General features: G+C 42.8%; 1 protein-coding gene across 6 annotated transcripts in view; it reads left to right on the top strand.

Annotated features, from left to right (window-relative positions):
* Positions 1–22,141, top strand: part of nrxn3a (neurexin 3a) — a 200,037-nt gene that overhangs the window by 84,993 nt on the left and 92,903 nt on the right. For all 6 annotated transcript variants that reach the window (XR_003834345.1, XM_029459906.1, XM_029459905.1 and 3 more), the window contains exons 8-10: positions 11,574–11,867; positions 12,666–12,813; positions 13,159–13,542. Coding sequence is in view for 5 of the 6 variants with exons in the window: in XM_029459906.1 (XP_029315766.1) it covers positions 11,574–11,867; positions 12,666–12,813; positions 13,159–13,542 (826 nt within the window). In the remaining variant the exon portion in view is untranslated. The remainder of the gene's footprint in view (positions 1–11,573; positions 11,868–12,665; positions 12,814–13,158; positions 13,543–22,141) is intronic.

The raw sequence follows: 22,141 nt of genomic DNA, 5'->3' as shown, positions 1-22,141 counted from the left end.
GGGTTAGGGTTAGGGTTGCTTGGTTAGCCTGAGTCCTGAGTTTGTTGTGGTGGAGGGGGGGGGGTCACTCCTCCATGCTTTGAAGCCGTGTGGCCCTCCATTCTGGCGGGTAGTTGGAAGATGCCATGGTTGATTGTCTCAAAGTCCAATCCATTATAAAGATGAAACAAATGATAGTATATTAACACACATGCACATTTCCAGCCTAATGTTTCCCTAAAACAGCACACCACTGCCTACACACACATCGCTCCCCTCCAAGTTAAAGCTTGTCTTTGTCTTATTAATCGATGTATAAAAGCACCATCAACCTGACTGAATTAAGAGGATTCCAGCTCATGTTTTCTCCCAAGGAAATTATGCCATCCTGTGGGCAAGAGCACACACTGCTAAAAGCTCTGATCTTGCAAAATGTTCCATGGAGCGTCTCACGGCCATGTGACCATGTATGTCTGCATAATGGATATACACTATAGGATATCTTTGTTTGGTTTGTTACCTTCAACCCTTTTTAATTCAAACTCTCTTGTATCACATGTAATATCTGCGTATGTGTAATGAGTCACTGCACATGATGTTTTGCTAACCTGAACAACTCCTGCCAGTACCGAAACGTACCCAAAGTTTGATGTAGTCACTATGAGCAGATATTGTATCTCAATATCAGATATTTTGGCGGAAAACTGATGAAATACATTGTCAGAAAACATTTAACTGACACGTTCACTGTCAACACTTTTGAGATTTGCAGCTACATTAATTAAAATTTCTTAATTATGTTAGCAGGAAACATAATCCAGGTGTCATCATGTTTCCTTCAAAAGGCTTTTTCAGTTGCAAATGAGTTGAATATAAACGTTATAACTAAATACACATTATCTTTGTGGTTGAAAAGCCGATTTGTGAAATAATTTAACTTTCTGAGCCATTTAAAAATCCCACTTCCTCACCAAACATATCAAAAGCTTGTTAAGCTCTAAGAATACAAATGTTTTTTCCTGACATCCACTGCTTTAGTGTTTTGTGGAACTAAATCGGTTTGATTGTGTCTTCTGGAGATTGTAAGTGAGTTGTGAAATTACAATCTGGATCCATATTGGCTGGCAATCTAAAAAGGTAATTTCAAGGCATATTGTGTTACATTGCTCATTCTCACACACTGATAGCAGATTGTGTGTGTGTTTAATGGTGTGTGTCGTGGAGGCCTGGTCGAGGAGATAATGCAGTGATGGATTTCTATCATCTGGCCATTGTCAAACATATTCAATTGCTTTCAGTTGTTCAAACTCTCACTCAGTCTAACAGCAACAAATACATATTTACATACTTTTATATGCAGTGTGTGTGTGTGTGTGTGTGTGTGTGTGTGTGTGTGTGTGTGTGTGTGTGTGTGTGTGTGTGTGTGTGTGTTGAGGTGCAGTGTGTGTTGTGTATCCTTCTGCCTGCTATCAGCCTCTGCTAATGCTTTATTCTCATGTTAACCTGCAGCCTGCGTCTGCAGCATGCTGATAAAGCTCACTTTACATGTTGAAAGGCCTTTTTGCTATTATTGTTTCCGAGGTGGTAGGGACCTGAAAGTGACTTGTCAAATTGTCAGCTACACCCGCCGTTCCTATATCCACCTCCCTGCCATGCCCCCCATCTCCTTCATATCTAAAGTCACATTTCATATGATTTATGCTCTCTTTTATCAGCCAGCATGTAGCAGGGGATGTACAGTAACCACATCAAATGCTTCTGTGTGTGTATTTATGTCCATTCAGCACATCCTCGTGGTCATTTCCCACAAAAGGGACAATCCAACACTACATTAAAAAAATATATATAATATATCAGCAAGTAAGAAGAATGCTTTAATTTAGATTTAGTTTTTTCACATCAGCGTGAAGAGGTTGTGTTCCACTCAAGAATACACACACATTGGGTTACACACAGATATAGACAGACACACATGCATAGACAGACACACAAACAAACACACACATAGACAGACACACACGCACATGCCAACACACACACAGATACAGACACACAAACACAGACACACACATAGGCAGACACACAGAGAGAAACACACGCACAGATACGCACACACACAAACACACACGAACAGACACACACACAGACACACATAGACAGACACACACAGACACACAGACACACATACACACATGCACAAACACACACACACACACACACACACACACACACACACACACACACACACACACACACACAGACAAACACACACACACAGACAGACAAACAGACACAGACAAACACACACACGCCAACACACAGATACAGACACAGACACACACACACACACACACACACACACACACACACACACACTCATATACAGACAGACACATCTCAGAAAATGTCAGAACTGTTGGATGAATCATTTCTGGAACTATTTTTTGTAATAGTTTTTGACGGCGCTGACATAAGACCTTATTATCATTTGATTTAGGAGTTATGTCAAAAACACAAGTACTTTACACATTGACTTAACATCAAAAAGTTGCTAGACATCCAAGTTTTTATGTCCTTAAGGCATGCATGAAGTTTAGCCAATTGATTGGTTTCATCTGGTTTAATTGATAGATATAATTGGGTATCATCCGCATAACAATGAAAGTTTATAGAGTGGTTCCTTATAATATTGCCCAAAGGAAGCATATATAAGGTGAATAGAATTGGTCCAAATACAGAACCCTGCAGAACTCCAAGACTGACTTTGGCTGTCATGGAGGATTTATCGTTAACACATACAAATTGAGATCGCTCAGATAAATAGGACTTGAACCAGCTTAGTGCGGCACACACACACACACACACACACACACACACACACACAGATGGGCGCACACACTTACAGTCAGAGACAGCTGAGGAAAGGAGAGGGGAGAACTAATGAAAAATCCGCTGCTAAATGTTTTACTTTAAAATAACACAGTATAATTATTTATTACTTGTTAATAATGATTAAAAAATTCAGCTCAAAATTCTCTGCGAGCCATATCGCGTCATCGAAAGAGCCATATATGGCTTGGTATAGAGTATTGAGTACAGAGTGTGTAGTATAATGGAGGAGAAGTAGGCCCAGGTGTTTAGCACAACAATACAATTGGTGAACTCAGTGTTATTACATCAGTAATAAGTCATTTTAATTTCGGCTGTTATCTCGGAAGACAGTTGTGGAGCTGTTGAAGAAGCTCAGGGTATTTATGTTCAGTCAGAACAGGAGAACAGCGCGGCTTCTTGTAGAGAGTGACACAGATGATAGAGGAGCCAGAGGAGGATGGATGTGACAAAAAGAGAAGGAAACAAAGAAAGAGAGTGAGGAGAGGAGACGAAAGGAGCATATTTCATCCAGTCCCCGAGCACCTTAAGGGATGAGTTGATTTACTGTCAAATGTGCTGCTGGATTATCGATAATCTCAGCCAGGCCCCTCAATCTACCTACTCAGACAACCCTGGGCGCAGAGCTGGTGCAGAGACATTAATATAAAAGAGTGAAATGAAGAAGAGGGTGTGTTTGTTTTCTGTATGTATGGGCCCAAAATGAAGCCCGACAGAGGGGGTTTCTCTGCCCACAGAAGCAGAGAAAGGCCTTCAATTTTCCACTTGAGCAGATTTCAATTTGCACACACATCCCCCTCCGTGACTCCATCCTCCCGGTGTTATTGATAGCATTTAGGGTGGCTGTGAGAAAAGATTGGTCACTTAGTGTTTTCATTCATTTGTTTTCCATCTTTGGCAGGACACTCGCTCATACATGACTGTGTCTGTTACAGAGCAGCTTCATGGCAAGAGCTGTACACTCTGTGCTCTGTCTGTCTGGCTAGTTCATAAAGATGGAGTTGGATACTGTGCACCAATACAGCACTCAACATTTTATCACATATTTTATAAAATGCTTTATTGGACAGAGCAGCAGTGCCATCACATGTTTAAAAGTAAAATTGCCATCCAAAAAAAAGTCATCCAACACTTAGCATATATATATGCTAAGTATAAATAAGGCTTATATTTACATCAACGGCAGAGAGAACCAGGCTTATGTTCTGCCCTTGCCTGGTTTATAAGTATATAAAACAAGTATAAGTATATTGCAGTTAGGAGACTTCCTGTTCTTCTGCTCATGTTTTAATTTGCTGTTGAAAACTCAATATTTATTTCATGTTTCTCAAAAGCCTTAAAGTTCTAGTGTTGAAATGATAAGCGGATTAATTAGTTATTTTTAGATTCCTGTCTTTGAGCCGCTCGAGTGACAGCCTGTTACAGCATCACCTACTCACGCTGAGTAGTTTCTACTTTATCGTGTTTTTTCGTACTTATTTCTTTTATTATTTTGTGTTTACTGCTCTGCAACTTGTCTGGGAATCATGGACACCAAACCCGCTGTTTTTGCATTGGTTTTCTTTTTACTTTTCCTGTTAACAACTGTGACCAGGGATCACACGTGTAGCCAGCGCATTGCTTTCTTACAGTGCGGACGCTTCTCTGCTAGCTCTTGCCCATGCTTGCCTCTGCTTGCATCTTTCTGCTAATATTCATTTAAGAAACAACATCCTGGAGGAATTTCAATCAGGCTTCAGTGCATGCCACAGCACGAAACTGCTCTTACTAAAATAATTAGTGACCTCAGACTAAACTCTGACACAAATAAGGTCTCAATTCTTATCCTACTAGACCTAAGTGCAGCATTTGACACGATCGATCATGACATCCTAATTAATCGTCTAGAAAAACTGGTTGGTCTTTCTGACTGTGTATTAAACTGTTTCAGAACATATATCAAAGGGAGAAAGTATTTTGTCAGGCTTGGAGATCATGTGTCAGAGAAGCATGACGCCCACTTTGGAGTTCCACAAGGGAGCTGCCTCGGTCCATTACTGTTCTCCCTTTACATGCTACCACTTGGAAACATCATTAGAGAACACAATGTGTGCTTCCATAGCTACACAGATGACACACAACTGTACATCTCTGCTGAACTTGCAAATAGATTCGCTGTTGGCAATTCTTTAACTTGCATGAGCACCAGGGCACGCTTAATGTTTGGCATATGGTCCAAAAGCTGTGTGTACTGTGTGTACTGTGATCTACTGTACTATATCTAATAAGTACAGCCTACTGTCCACCTTCATTGTGTGTGTGTGTGTGTGTGTGTGTGTGTGTGTGTGTGTGTGTGTGTGTGTGTACTGTGATCTACTGTACTAAATCTAACAAGTACAGCCCACTGTCCACCTCCTCTGTGTGTGTGTGTGTGTGTGTGTGTGTGTGTGTGTGTGTGTGTGTGTGCCTGTAGGTGTGTGTGTGTGTGTGTGTGTTTGTGTACTGTGATCTACTGTACTAAATCTAACAAGTACAGCCCACTGTCCACGTTCTGTGTGTGTGTGTGTGTGTGTGTGTGTGTGTGTGTAGGTGTGTGTTTGTGTGTGTGTTTGTGTACTGTGATCTACTGTACTACATCTAACAAGTGTAGCCCACTGTCCACCTTCCGTGTGTGTGTGTGCGTGTGTGTGTGTGTGTGTGTGTGTGTGTGTATGTGTTTGTATACATCAGCCTGTTCATGTAAGGAGCCATGCTGCCTATTGTTCTATACAAGACCTGTAAGCTTTATTTCCCAGATAAGTGTCTTGCTTTGTTTGAGTTTGCCGTACTGTTAGCTGTTTACCATGTGCATTTAAAAAATAAGTTGTAATATTTTATGTACTGTGTGATTGATCAATTAGACGAAAAATACAGTATTATCAACAGACTTATCGATATGGAAATGTCCTGCTCTTGCCATGCTCACAAGTTAACACTGATACTTTTTTCTTTTACTGATAATCATAACTGATGATAACAACATGTCATCATACCACCATAGAATGGGTCGACATGTTTTACAATAACTCCCAAAACTACATACATGCTTTTTCTAAACACGTTGTGAAACAAAACTACTTTCTTATGTTACTAATTAGTAAGGTTTAGGATGAGGTCATGCGTTGTAAGTCTGTCTATGTGACGTAGTATGTGACATTGTACGTGACGTAGTACGTAACGTAGTATGTCACGTGACTTCTTATGGACCACTACTGAGTCACTAAAAATGATTCTACGTGTTGAGTTTTGGTTTTTCGGGAACAGGCCTGTTGGTGTTCTGTGTGAGGTCCTTCATCCATCAGCTCCTTCCTACGCAGACGATCCCGCTCTTTATGATGCTACTCCTCAATTCTCATTGGCTCCCGTCAGAGTAGACAGACACTCGAGGTCACCATCTTCAGGCTGTTAATTCTGAACATGTGCAGTAGATTTGAGTTTTTGAGTTTCTTCACAGTAACTGAGGAGTGCTCAGTAATCAATAAATTAAAAACATTTACCATGTGAGCAGTATGCTACATAAAATAATGGAACCATCTCACACTAGCAAATGTTATAGGCATTTTGTGGAGGTCGTTTTCTTAATGCAGATCTGTTGACAAACCAAACCAAGCGCAGACGCAGGTCAGGCCGCAGTGAGCATCAGTGTTGTGATTCCCACAGAGACAAAAGAAGCGGGAGATTTATTCCAAAATGTATTTATCTGTAACAACGAAACACCAACAGGTGTATAAGCTGTCAAACATTCACTTAATAGAAACTTAACAAAAATATGTTCCATCCATCCATTGTCCACCGCTTATCTGGGATCGGGTCGCGGGGGCAGCAGCTCCAGTAAGGAACCCCAATCTTCCCTTCTCCGGGCCACATCCTCCAGCTCCGACTGGGGGATCCTGAGGCGTTCCCAGGCCAGTGAGGAGATATAATCTCTCCACCGAGTCCTGGGTCTTCCCCGGGGTCTCCTCCCAGCTGGACGTGCCTGGAACACCTCCCTAGGGAGGCGACCAGGTGGCATCCTTACTAGATGCCCGAACCACCTCAACTGGCTCCTTTCAACGTAAAGGAGCAGCGGCTCTACTCCGAGTCTCTCACGGATGGCTGAGCTTCTCACCCTATCTTTAAGGGAGACGCCAGCCACCCGTCTGAGAAAACCCATTTCGGCCGCTTGTACCCATGAGCTCGTTCTTTCGGTCATGACCCAGCCTTCATGACCATAGGTGAGGGTAGGAACGAAGATCGACCGGTATATTGAGAGCTTTGCCTTCTGGCTCAGCTCTCTTTTCGTCACAACGGTGCGGTAAAGTGACTGTAATACCGCCCCCGCTGCTCCGATTCTCCGGCCAATCTCTTGCTCCATTGTCCCCTCACTCGCGAACAAGACCCCGAGGTACTTGAACTCCTTCACTTGGGGTAATGGCTCATTCCCTACCCGGAGTAGGCAATCCACCGGTTTCCTGCTGAGAGCCATGGCCTCAGATTTGGAGGTGCTGATCCTCATCCCAACCGCTGCACACTCGGCTGCGAACCGATCCAGTGACTGTTGAAGGTCACAGACCGATGATGTCATAAGGACCACATCATCTGCAAAGAGCAGCGATGAGATCCTCAGGTCACCGAACTGCAACCCCTCTCCTCCACGACTACGCCTCGATATCCTATCCATGAAAATCACGAACAGGATTGGTGATAAAGCGCAGCCCTGTCGGAGGCCAACATTCACAGGAAACGAGTCCGACTTACTGCCGAGTATCCGGACACAACTCTCGCTTTGGGCGTACAGGGATTGGATGGCCCTCAAAAGTGACCCCCTCACCCCATACTCCCGCAGCACCTCCCACAGTATCACCCGGGGGACCCGGTCATACGCCTTCTCCAGATCCACAAAACACATGTAGACCGGATGGGCGTACTCCCAGGCCCCCTCCAGGATCCTTGCAAGAGTAAAGAGTTGGTCTGTTGTTCCACGACCAGGACGGAATCCGCATTGTTCCTCTTCAATCAGAGGTTCGACTACCAGCCGAACCCTCCTTTCCAGTACCTTGGAGTAGACTTTACCAGGGAGGCTGAGAAGTGTGATACCCCTGTAGTTGGCACACACTCTCTGGTCCCCCTTTTTAAATAGGGGAACCACCACTCCGGTCTGCCAACCCCTAGGCACTGTCCCAGACTTCCACGCAATGTTGACGAGGCGTGTCAACCAAGACAGCCCCTCAACACCCAAAGCCTTCAGCATTTCTGGACGGATCTCATCAACCCCTGCGGCTTTGCCACTGTGGAGTTGTTTGACTACCTCAGTGACTTCCATCAGGGAAATTGACGATGATCCCCCATCAGCTTCCAGCTCTCCCTCAACCATAGAGGGCGTGTTAGTCGGATTCAGGAGTTCCTCAAAGTGCTCCTTCCAGCGGCCGATAACCTTCTCAGTTGAAGTCAGCAGGGTCCCACCCTTGCTGTACACAGCTTGGATGGTTCCTCGCTTCCCCCTCCTGAGGTGCCGGATGGTTTTCCAGAAGCACCTTGGTGCCGACCGAAAGTCCTTCTCCATAGCTTCTCCGAACTTCTCCCACACCCGCTGCTTTGCCTCTGACACGGCAGAAGCTGCCGCCCTTCTAGTCCTTCGATACCCTGCAATTGTTTCCGGAGTCCTCCCGGATAACATAACCCGGAAGGACTCCTTCTTCAGTCGGACGGCTTCCCTGACCACCGGGGTCCACCACGGTGTTCGAGGGTTACCGCCCCTTGAGGCACCTAAGACCTTGAGACCACAGCTCATCACCGCAGCTTCAGCAATAGAGGTTTTGAACATCGCCCACTCAGGTTCAATGCCCCCAACCTCCACAGGGATAGCTGAAAAGCTCCGCCGGAAGTGTGAGTTAAAGATCCCCACGACAGGGGCTTCCTCCAGACGTTCCCAGTTCACTCGCACTACCCGTTTGGGTTTACCAGGTCTGTCCAGAGTCTTCCCCCACCCCTTGATCCAACTCACCACCAGATGGTGATCAGTCGACAGCTCCGCCCCTCTCTTCACCCGAGTGTCCAAAACATGCGGCCTCAGATCCGATGATACGATTACGAAATCGATCATTGACCTTTGGCCTAGGGTGCTCTGGTACCACGTGCACTTATGAGCATCCTTATGTTCGAACATGGTGTTTGTTATGGCCATTCCGTGACTAGCACAGAAGTCCAACAACAAACGACCGTTCGGGTTTAGATCAGGGAGGCCCTTCCTCCCAATCACGCCTCTCCAGGTGTCTCCATCGTTTCCCACGTGTGCGTTGAAGTCTCCCAGCAAGACTACGGAGTCCCCTACTGGAGCCCCCTGCAGGGCTCCATTCAGGGTCTCCAAGAAGGCCGAATACTCAGAACTGCGGTTTGGGGCATAGGCACAAACAACAGTCAGTTCCCCCCCCATAACCCGAAGGCGTAGGGAGGCGACCCTCTTGTCCACCGGGATAAACTCCAACGTAGCAGCGCTCAGCCGGGGGCTAGTGAGTATCCCCACCCCGGCCCGACGCCTCACACCTTGGGCAACTCCGGAGAAGAATAGAGTCCAACCCCTATCCAGGAGTACGGTTCCAGAACCAAGACTGTGCGTGGAGGTAAGCCCCACCAGATCCAACTGGTAGCGATCCACCTCCCGCACTAGTTCCGGCTCCTTCCCCCACAGAGAGGTGACGTTCCACGTCCCCAGAGCCAGCCTCTGCTGCCCGGGTCTGGTCCGTCGAGGTCCCTGACCATCACTGCCACCCGTGTGACAGCGCACCCGACCCCAGCGGTTTTTCCCATGAGTGGTGGGCCCACAGGATGGATGGATGGGAGGCACCACGTAGCTTCTTCGGGCTGTGCCCCACCGGGCTCCGTGGCTAACCCGGCCACCAGGCGCTCGCTGTCGGGCCCTCCCTCTGGGCCTGGCTCCAGACGGGGGCCCCGGGCTTCCTCCGGGCAGGGTCTCTCCTTTCCTTTCCCTTTCTTTCATGAAGTCGTTTTTGAACCATTCTTAGTCTGGCCCCTCACCTGAGACCAATTTGCCTTGGGAGACCCTACCAGGAGCACTAGGCTCCAGACAACACAGCTCTCAGGTTCATAGGGACACACAAACCTCTCCACCACGATAAGGTGATGGTTCCCAGAGAGGTAAAAAATATGTTGTGATCTGTTTATTTTTTCTGATATTTGGAATTTCATATGATTCATCAATGACAAACTCACAGTTGCCCTGTTTCACCTGCAACCGCAGGAGCCAGAATATGACACCATATGAAATAAAACAAAAATCACAGCTGCAGTTTTGTGCAGGGAGAGCTAGGCAATATGGAGAAAAATCTAATATCACAATATCTTTGATGAAATACCTCAATATCAATATTGCAACAGTATTGTAGGGTTGACTGTTGGTGCTTTATTGTTCACTCAAAGAGATTTTTGATTCTGAGTAACGTGGAGTGGGAAAAAAGGAAAAAATAATAGAAGAGCTAGAACAGTCTGGTAATGTAATGCAGCCTTTAAAACCAGGAAAAGACAATTCTACGATATAACAATATTACGATATCCAAAATATAAGACAATATCTATTCTCGTATCACAATATCGATATAATATCGATATATTGCCCAGCCCTACTGCAGTTTTGCTAAACTGAATACATAATGAGGAAATAGCACACACGCATACATTCAGCTGCACGGACACAGCATCTGTCGATAGTGTCGAGCTTTAAGGGGGCAGCAGCCTTCAGTCGGAGGGCCCTCGTGATGAGCAGGGCTCTGTGGTTGCAGTGTTGCTTGAGTGCTGAGATAACTGTGTGTGCGTGTACGGGTGTGTACGGGTGGTGATGGCCTAGTGGACTAGTGGTACACCTTCCAAACAAAACACTAGAAGGTCGGGAGGTCAATACCAGGCTGCCACCATTGTACCCCTGAGCAAGATTCTTGTTGCAAACCCTGAGTTGCTCCAGGGAGACTGTCCCTGTACTTAGTCCAATGTAAGTCGCTCTGGATAAGAGCGTCTGTTAAATTACCTGTAATGTACATACTACGGTAGACATATCTTGTGCCAATGCCTAATGTCATCTTCTAAATAAGCTGAACGAGTTAACAGTGCATTAAGGAACTTTGTTTGGCCATTGTTACCCCATGTTACATTGTCTGAAGAACCAGGACTTGTATACGTATTTTAATATTTATTGTTACAGAATGTATTTTGATCAAACTTAGCTGGGAGAGCAATGCGGGTGGTCCAGTGCAGCCCATTACTGGCTTCACGCCTGGCTGATGCACACAACAACTCCTGGGTGTTAGAATTAAAATGCAAATGAACCTAAGTGCCCCCCCCGCTGGTAATGATGCTGTGCAGGACTATTGCTGATTCTGGAATAGAGTGACAGAATAATAGTTCATTTCCATCACTGCTTTTTTTTTTAAACATACTTTATTTGATTTTACTGCCTTGTTTACATTACATCACTTATCACATCCTATCACACATAGTTTAATAATGCCATAGAAGTGATTGCTACTCTCAGTAGACTAGTAAATATGTGAGTTTAAATCAAAATTCATATCCACAGATTGGAAACACTGATAACTTATATGATAAAGCAACAATAGTTGGTAAAGTGACACATATATTCATCTTTGACAATAGCAAAGGAGAATAATAATTGTAATGCTATCCTTTCCCTATCACAGGTGGTTTATAAGAACAATGATATTCGTCTTGAGTTGTCCCGCCTGGCTCGCATTGTGGACCCCAAGATGAAAATCCAGGGTGAGGTGTCCTACAAGTGTGAGAATGTGGCCACCCTGGACCCCATTTCATTCGAGACTCCCGAGGCCTACATCAGCCTCCCAAAGTGGAACACCAAGCGCATGGGATCCATCTCTTTCGATTTCCGCACAACTGAGCCCAACGGCCTCATCCTCTTCACTCATGGCAAACCTCAGGAGCGTAAAGACGCTGCTCGCAGCCAGAAGAACACCAAGGTCAGTTCATAATCTCAAGAGAGATATATATATATATATATATATATATATATATAAATGTATATATATAGTTTCAACTCGACTTGTAAAATGTCTTCAAGACAAAACAGCTAACCCAGTAGCATTTTACTCAATACCCTATGCCCTGTATGACAGTCCTTTCACAGGCATCATACATTGACCCCTTCAGATTGTGGTGCTTCCATCATTTTGCCCTCCTAATTATTGCCTCAATGGTATCATATTGATGTTATTTATGTTTTAAAAACACATTTCTGCTACTCTGCTTGAACGGTAATTTTACACTAGCAGTGTTTTTTGTTGATCTCTCTGCTCAAAAGTCTAAAGTCTGTTTCACACTCAGCTATGTGTGGTCAGAGGCAAAGAGACATTAAACTTTTAAACTTAGGCTCTGTTGCACCTGTGACCGCACGCAACAGTAAAGTCCTGGTGTGCCGACACACTGCGTATAATTCTACATCCCTGCATCAATGGAGGTCAGCAAAAACGTGATTTTCAATATGCTGTTAAATTGCTCTTTTATGGCACAGACTGAATACTTATTTAATTACATGTTGACCTCTGAATGTTTACAGATTACATTTTTAATGGCATTTACAATTGCTTCATGATGTATCCTTCCTTATATTTGTAACTTAAATTAATTGTGTATTTGTTGCGTGTTCTGCCTTTTCTCACGTCTCATTTGCATTCCTTTTCCATTCTTTTTTTTTTTCTGAAAAAGGACATTGATTGATTGGTAGTCATTTGTTGATGTGTTCTTTTAACCTTGTCCAGGTGGATTTCTTTGCAGTAGAGCTGTTGGATGGCAGCCTGTACCTTCTGTTGGACATGGGCTCAGGGACTATCAAGGTGAAGGCCACGCAGACAAAGGTCAATGATGGTGCCTGGTATCACGTGGACATCCAGAGAGATGGGCGCTCAGGTCAGTTGTGCTGGTGAATCAGTGAGGTGAACTGGCTTAAATAACCTTTTCTATAAAACCTCCACTTTGAAGTACATTTAAAAAATCACAAATATTTTTTTTAATTGCTTCAGTACAAAACTTTACTTTTAGTACTTTTTGAGAACTTGAGACTTTTATGATAACTTAAGACTCATGAAGTTGTTTGACATTTGAAAATGAATAAACTGAATCTAATATCATTCTAAAACATATTTAAGTGATAAAGTAAATAAATCTTACAACAAAATCACCGTTCTATCTTGTACCACTATTGAAATAAATGGAGCCCTAGATCTGATCTCTACTCCCTCCAAACCACTACAGGGACCATCTCCGTAAATAGCAGAAGGACCCCGTTCACAGCCAGTGGTGAGAGCGAGATTCTGGACTTGGAGGGCGACATGTACTTAGGGGGACTTCCCAATGACCGCACCAACCTCATCCTGCCCACCGAGCTCTGGACAGCGATGCTCAACTATGGCTATGTTGGCTGTATCCGTGACCTTTTCATTGATGGTCGAAGCAAAGACATCCGTCAGATTGCTGAGGCACAAAATGGAGCTGGCATCAAACCCTCGTGCAACAAGCAACCAGGCAAGCAGTGTGAGAGCTACCCGTGCAAGAACCGAGGAGTCTGCAAAGAAGGTTGGAATCGATTCATCTGCGACTGCACTGGCACTGGCTTTTGGTCACGCACCTGTGAGAGAGGTAAATGCTTTTTACTCTTACATAAACCTTGGACCGTACTGATACTATCTGGTGCAGCAAGGGAGAAAGAATTCATTGCAGCAATTGTAAAGGAGGTCCAGATTGCAGGCTTTGTACAGACTCACTGTTGTAATTGGAGACAGATACCAACAGTGCCCAATTTAAGAAATAATGTCCTTTGAAGGACTGAGTTTACTTACTAGGCTGAGCCTGTGCCTACTGCCAAAGGTATCTTCAGGTCATTGTGAGGTCCCAACACAGATAACAAACCAAAGAATCAACTGGTGTGCAGTAGGTTTTTGGATAGTGAGAACCCCAAATAATATAAGTACTGGTGTTCAAACATTTGGACCGCAGAAGGTTATATTTGAGCTGTATTTGGACAATATAGCCTCAACAGAAAAAATATTTAGCAATACAATATCCTTCTACAATATCCTATCATATTCCAGCAGTGTTCACTGCTGAGCTGACAGTGACTGACCTTGTCTTGATCTTCAGAAAGATCTAAATTGATTAGCTAATAGTTATCAGCTGCGAGGGTTTCCATCACAAACTGTATGTTAGATAACACGTGCCCAACTAATTTCAACCTTGTGCTTGACCAGCAGCACTCACTATTTGTGAGTTTTTTCTTACACATCCTCACCTGGCTGTGCCCTTTGGCAAATGTAAAACCTTAGAAGGCCTTCTTTATTCCTGCTCTAACTACTGCAAAGTGAATGAATCAGCTGAATCAGATCTTCAGCAGAATTTCTATTGTCTTGTGGTATGACTAAGATCACACTAAATATATAACTTTTGCTGTGTCTGATGAAATGAACACGCTATTTAATTACAGTGTTATTTTCTCATGATGTTACTGGAGGCAGTCTTCATTTTAGGCAAGCCTCCACTGTAATATGCTTGAGGGACCCTGGCACTTCTCCTCACTCCATTACGGTTTTCTAGCACTACTCCCTCCACCACTCTAACCTTCCTACATGTGATTAAAGATGTAAGTGTCCTACTGACCCTTAAAGAGTAGAGCTTTTTCCACCAAATGTAACCATATAACCTTTTGCAGTAAGTAAGGGTGCTTATCAGCCAATATTTGTTCTCAACAGCGTGATCATTGGTCTCCATAAAGGTTGATCAGAAGTGCCGATATGATGCTGCTGTTTAATTCTAAAACATACTGATAATCTAATAAAAACGATACAAAGGATATATTATATATAATATAAATTGTCTGATTCAGAGAGAATGAGAGAGGGTTTCCATTAGAAGAAAAAGGGTCCACAAGATTTCAATGTCCTGAAATTCCAGTCAAATAGTATCTGTGTTTATTGTGCTTAAAAACTATTTATTGGCAGGCTATATATAGAATAACAACGTCATGAACGCTCAATATTGTTTCCTTTCCCACGGCATCAGCAATCTCTGTGACTTCATACTGTATCCCATCCTCTCCGTCATTGTTGGGTTTCAGAAAGGCTGTACCGAACACTTCAAAGCTTAATTCATAAAGATATTGATGTTCAAATTCTAAATCAAATCAAATCAAATCAAATCAAATTTATTTATATAGCCCAATATCACAAATTATAAATTTGTCTCAGTGTGCTTCACGGACTGTACAGGTTACACCCACTGTCCTTAGACCCTCGCATCACACAAGGAAAAACTTCCTAAAAGAAACCTCATAATTAAAGGGGGAAAAATGGAGGAAACCTCAGGGAGAGCAACTGAGGAGGGATCCCTCTCCCAGGACGGACAGACGTGCAATAGATGTCGTATGTACAGGATAAACAACATACAACATTCGACTGCTGCAGCTAGTACAACAAGTTATTTGCTCTTACGCAGTTAGCTGTAGTCTTTGCTGTGTGTTGAAGTGCGACTTATTGATCAAGACATGAGGCTTCGTGAGGTCACGCAGCAGTCGCTGCTAGTTCTTTGATGTCGGTTTGGTGTGCGTGGGCCTAAATGGGTTGTTCAAACAGACACTAGGTGGGGCAGATTGAGGTGAACACACATCAGAGTGAGGCTATTTGACTTCAGTAAATGAAACCTGCAGAGACCAGACAGAAAAGGAGAAAAAGCAAGTTGAGTTCCTGATGAGGTCTCAGATCAGTCAAAGCCTGAGCTGTCACATATATGTACACAGCCTTGTCAAGTATACACAGCCTTGTAAGTCCAGTGTCATGACAAAATAGGGACAGACTTCAAACAAACTCCAGGTTTTTGTCCAGAGCTCCAAATGGAGCCATTACTGTGCAGTATATGACTGATCATAGTTGGAAACTAATTAACACATCCCCAACCCCCGCAAACTGCTCCTACTGCTTTTTAGCATATCAAATAACAGCGTTCTGATCATATCTCTGTATCTATATCAGCTTTTCTCTTTCTACAACTAGTGGGCTGCTGGAGGATAATTTCCCCTGAATCTCATTTTTACTTTTGAAAAGAAAAGTTGTCCGGCATCAGTGGGTCAATCTGATATGGGGTGTACATTTCACATTGGATTATTTTGCAAGAGATATTTTATTGAAATATTGCAATATAATTATCAGAAGCCTAAGATAGTCCGGATTGTATAATATCTTTTTCATTAACACTATATATTCAGAGCGTACAAACGTAGCTCCTTTATGCTACATTTTCCTTAAGGTTATTTTTTATACAGCAGGAACATGAAGATATTTTATTATCCACCAGAGAGATTCAACTGTGCTTTTTAGCCGATTATCAGAATCAGTTTCGACACTTCAAGGTGTTGACAAAACCCATCTGGGTGCTGTACTTTTTCTGCATGGTCTCACCTGGCATTGACTTTGGCTCGGACTCAAACCAATTTGTCCAGCAAAATGAAGAGCCACAGCACACTGACACATGAATGGAGTGAGGATATATCGTGGCAGATAGAAATATATCACACCTCTAACTCTTGGCATGAGCTGAGTAACCTGTTGGTCTGATTAACATAGCTTTATAGAGAAGAGAAGGTTGTGCTTATAAATAATGAAGAAAGCTTCGGCTCAAACATAATCTGAACAGTTAGAGTTCTTTGTACTCTTATGGTACATTTTACTCTGCGGCACCATGGAACTATATATCAATAACAAAAACAGGTAGGATGCAAATTAAATTCATATTTATCAAAGGTTTAATTTACGGCATTTAGAGCATTAATATTTACAACTAGCTGCTTTGTAAATTAAATTGAGTAATAGAGTACTGAGCAGAACATAAAGTCCCGCTGTGTGTTGTACTCCGATCCATTCCCATTCCATAACCCATTTAGTGCAGTGGAAATTAACATTATACTGAAATGATCAAGACAGCCTGTAAACATGAAGGAAGTGTTGAGTTTGACTTGGCAGCAAAACAAAACTAAGATAAAAAAACTAAAGTTTCAAATTAAGGCCTGCTTCTCACTACAGCTCAGCTCAACCCTTTTTAAGAATATATTATTACATTACATTACTGATGTGCTCTTCTCAGCAGCATTAGTCAGCTGAGATGTGTTTAATGATAGCAGACACATTGAGTTTTATGACAATAACTTTCCCTGATCTTGGATGTGCAGTTGAAAACACCGTTCAGTGAATTCATTCTTTGTGCCACGTCAAGGCCTCTGTGGGTTTAACATGGCAAGGTCAGGTCAGTTAAATGTGCATCAATCCTTTAGACACACTCTTTAGAGACCATCTCACATGCAGGTCATTCCACACACATACACACACACACACACACACACACACACACACACACACACACACACACACACACACACACACACACACACACACACACTGTTCATCTGACAGCCGAGCCCAGAGCTGTAATTAGAATTGAAATTTTGTACAGTGCACCATGCTGTAATGTGGCACCTTTTTATTCTCAATTACTTACAATCAATTATACATCAGTCCCAGGCATCCCTGTGAACAGTCACAGACATTTTATTTTTTCCAGGTGCGGTTTAACATGGACCCAGTGTGTGTGTGTGTGTGTGTTTGTGTGTGTGTGTGTGTCTGTGTGTGTCTGTGTCTGTGTCTGTGTTTGTGGCTGAACAAAATATTATGTTGTGCATCCATGCTATCCTCATGTTATGTTGTGTGAAAAAGATAATGCACCATTCATTTATATGCTTCTCTACTTGTCAATATTAAATGCACTTTGTCAGACACAAACAAACACTTTTCTGCTGCCCATTTTTCAGTCAATCAATCAATTAATAAAATTAATAAATACAAATATTTTGATCTAAAATTGATTAATTTGCATTTAAATAGGACAGAAAAAGGGAAAGAAAATACAGATAATTAAGTTTGCCACAATTCTATAAAGGTTATTAAACTCAAATCAAATCAAATTTATTTGTATAGCCCAATATCACAAATTATACATTTGTCTCAGTGTGCTTTACAGACTGTACAGGTTACGACACCCTCTGTCCTTAGACCCTCGCATCGCAGAAGGAAAAACTTCCTAAAAGAAACCCCATAATTAAAGGGGGAAAAATGGAAGAAACCTCAGGGAGAGCAACTGAGGAGGGATCCCTCTCCCAGGACGGACTGACGTGCAATAGATGTCGTGTGTACAGGATAAACAACATAGTACAAATACAACATTTGACAGAAATTATGTTGTGTTGAAAAAAAAAGAAAGTATGGATGAATCCAGGAAAATGTCAATAAGGCTTCCCGGTGTCCAGCAGGACCAGGGCAGCAGGCGCAGCCACGATTCCTGATCCTGACATAAATTTTATCAGTGGCAACCTGCCACATGAGAGACAGACACTCCGGGGATGATGCCCCGGATGATGAGTTAGTAACATACATTTACATAAATGCATACAGATAGAGAGGGAGAAGAAGAGAGGGAGGGGAGGAGAGAGGAAGAGAAGGAAGAGAGCAGGGAGGTGTCCCCCGGCAGTCTAAGCCTATAGCAGCATAACTAGGGGCTGATCCAGAGCAAATCTGAGCCAGCCCTAACGATAAGCTTTATCAAAAAGGAAAGTCTTTAGCCTACTCTTAAATGTGGAGAGTGTGTCTGCCTCCCGAACACAAACTGGAAGCTGGTTCCACTGGAGAGGAGCTTGATGGCTGAAGGCTCTGGCTCCCATTGTACTCTTAGAGACTCTAGGAACCACAAGTAACCCTGCAGTCTGGGAACGTAATGCTCTAGTTGGTTTATAAGGTACTATGAGATCTTTAAGATATGCTGGAGCCTGACCATTAATTGCTTTGTAAGTCAGGAGAAGGATTTTGAATTCTATTCTGTATTTTACCGGGAGCCAGTGCAGAGCAGCTAATACAGGAGTAATATGATCCCGTTTCCTTGTTCTTGTCAATACACGTGCCGCTGCATTTTGAATCAACTGAAGAGTCTTAAGCGACTTTTTGGGACAACCTGATAACAATGAGTTGCAGTAATCCAGCCTTGAAGTAATAAATGCATGGACTAGTTTTTCTGCATCATTTTGAGACAGGATGTGTCTTATTTTTGCAATGTAACGTAGAAGAAAGAAGGCAGTCCTTGAGATTTGTTTTATATGGGAGTGAAACGACAGATCTTGATCAAAGATGACGCCAAGATTCCTTACAGTGGTGCTGGAGGCCAAGTTAATGCCATCCAGAGCTTCTATGTCATTAGAAAATGCGTTTCGGAGGCGTTTAGGGCCAAGTATAATATCTTCAGTTTTGTCTGTGTTTAACATCAAAAAGTTGCTAAACATCCAAGTTTTTATGTCCTTAAGGCATGCTTGAAGTTTAGCCAATTGATTGGTTTCATCTGGTTTAATTGATAGATATAATTGGGTATCATCCGCATAACAATGAAAGTTTATAGAGTGGTTCCTTATAATATTGCCCAAAGGAAGCATATATAAGGTGAATAGAATCGGTCCAAGTACAGAACCCTGCGGAACTCCAAGACTGACTTTGGCTGTCATGGAGGATTTATCGTTAACAAGTACAAATTGAGATCGCTAAGATAAATAGGACTTGAAGCAGCTTAGTGCGGTTCCTTTTATGCCAACACAATGTTCCAGTCTCTGTAGTAGAATGTCATGATCAACAGTGTCGAAAGCAGCACTGAGGTCTAACAAGACAAGAACAGAGACAAGTCCTTTGTCCTTTGTAAACATTACTTTTTATATGGAACAAACAAATGAGATACACAGTGTTGATTAGTGAGCTTTTGAGATGCTATTCGGTTGATTTTACTTTGAACTGAGCCAGGTTAGCTGTTTCCAGTGTGTTGCTAAGCTAAGTTAGACAGCTGCTAGCAGTAGAATTAAACACCGGTCATGTGTTTCACCTCATGACACCATCACACCCAACAGTGATGCCGAGGTGAACTGGATTTCATGTCACAGAGGCAAAGTGTGAAATGTAATTTGTCAGACCTTTAATGAAACTTAGGGGGTACGTTCAGCACATAAGTCAAACTATTCCAAATGAGTTAATCAGGATTAAACAATTTGATGTATGGCCTATTTCTGTCTAAGCCCCTGTCTTTTGCAAATTGATTGATGGCGGCCATGTTTTTTGACTGATCTTTGTAATAGAATTGTGTCACCCAGCCACACAAGGCCCTACTGTATATCAAATTTGGTGGTGATATAGTCAAAATCTAAAAAGTCTATTCAAATTACTGTATTTTAGATTAAGCAAATACAAGAAATACATCACTGTGACTTTTATTGTCCGAAAGGCTTTTTTGTAGAGCATATTGAGATGTAGATGTTTGTCAAATTTCAAAGTAGTTTGCTCTTAACTAATGCGCCCACATTGGGCCTGTTGTGATTACATTGTATATGAAGCATTAGGCTATACTTTCCAGTTATGGTACCACATTTCATGTCTCATGTCAGCATTTAATTTGACAACAATTTGAGCAAAGGCATAATATTGCATATAATGCTTAACAGGCCACGCCCACATGCACCAATATTTATGACACTTAAGATCTTGCTTAACGGCATGTGCATCATATTTGGAAAATTCTGTCAACCTGGTTTTGAGGTACACATTTGTGGTATTGCGCTATCGCTGCTGAGGCAATAATCTTGCTGAATGTGGGCAGAGCCAAGTGGTGTCAACCACACACACTTCTTTGTGTCAAAACCCTCAAGATACATTTGAGTCAAATAACTGAGGACTTTTCGCACCTCTCTGTAAAGGCCTGTTTAGGAGGTAACTGAAGGACTTTTGAAAAAGCAGCGGCCAAAGAAGAAACTCCAACTCTCCACTGATTGGTGTAGGTCACTCAGTCAGGGACACACTTTCATGTTTATAAAGACACAGATGAGACATATGGAGCCGTCAGAGGTGCCTGCCACACAAACTGAGTGGGACTCACCTGCACGGTGAAAGAACAACTATTCTCCGGACCACTGCGAGGCAGAAAATTGCAGCGATCTCTTCCTAATCTGGGACTGGATTACATGGTGGGAAAAAGAGTCTCTCAAACTCAATGTTTGTGCTCATTCAATTGAAAATGTTTTGGGAATCTTGCACTTAATGATAACGGCCTTAAATGGTCCCTGTTCATTCCACTACAATACTTTATGTGTTACATAAAATGTGTCTGGAGCCGCAACACATATTTCATAACACAGTTTAAATTGTATATATAGTTATACTGTGGGCGTGCGTAGTAACGAGGAGACGATAGACAAGTTGTCAAGTCGAACGTTTACTTCCCAACATGAACAGCGATACAGCGACATTAGTCAAGCCTCCAACCACAACAGTCACGACAGGTAAAACAATAACCACCCCATTTCTCACTTCCGTTAACTCTTAACCTTTCCCAGCAAGCTCCTGGGTTACCTGTCTTAAAGGGGACGTATCTCCTCTCATAGTGTTCAGTGAATGTCTACGTTCCCAGTGGGTCACCACAATACTATATTTGTTGCATTTATGAAATTACAGAAATACAAAGGAAACTGTTGAGATTGTATTGTTATTTTTAATTGTTATTAGGACAACACATTCTTTTAGCGGTATTAACTAAATGATTTCTTCCTGCACCACATCAGAGTTCACATACCTGCATAACAGCGCTGTCTGTTCAATATCATTTACATCACATCACATCATTTTAGTGGACTAGAAAATGTAAAAATTAAATAAAATGTATTTCAGTGTTACAATATCACCTCGAACTCCAAGATAAGAGGTGTTTTGTTGGAAAGATTGTCCACTGTGCAACAAAAAAACACATAAAAATAAAGCTTCAGGGAGCCACTGCAGAGGAGTTAAAGAGCCGCAGGTGGCTCCTGAGCCGCATGTTGCCGACCCTTGACACAGACCAATAGTACTGTATGCCAGCATAGAAACACATTGAATCTTATGTTGACCCTGGAACCCTGGAGGTTAGTCCAGCCAGGGAACAAGTGGTGGACCAACTGAGCGACATTGTGAGCCCCAGAGCCTCAGGCATCCATCCATCCATCCATCGTCTACCACTTATCCGGGGTTGGGTCGCGGGGGTAGCAGCTCCAGTAAGGAACCCCAAACTTCTCAGCCTCAGGCATGACTAATTGAATATTTGCACAGTATCAGGTCCCAGCTGCTCATATTGATATTGACATGAAGTA

Source organism: Cottoperca gobio, chromosome 22 (assembly GCF_900634415.1).
Source record: "Cottoperca gobio chromosome 22, fCotGob3.1, whole genome shotgun sequence".
In the NCBI taxonomy this organism is placed as follows: Eukaryota; Metazoa; Chordata; class Actinopteri; order Perciformes; family Bovichtidae; genus Cottoperca; species Cottoperca gobio.
Note: the sequence above shows the minus strand (reverse complement) of the source record. Positions and strands in the feature narration are given on the sequence as shown.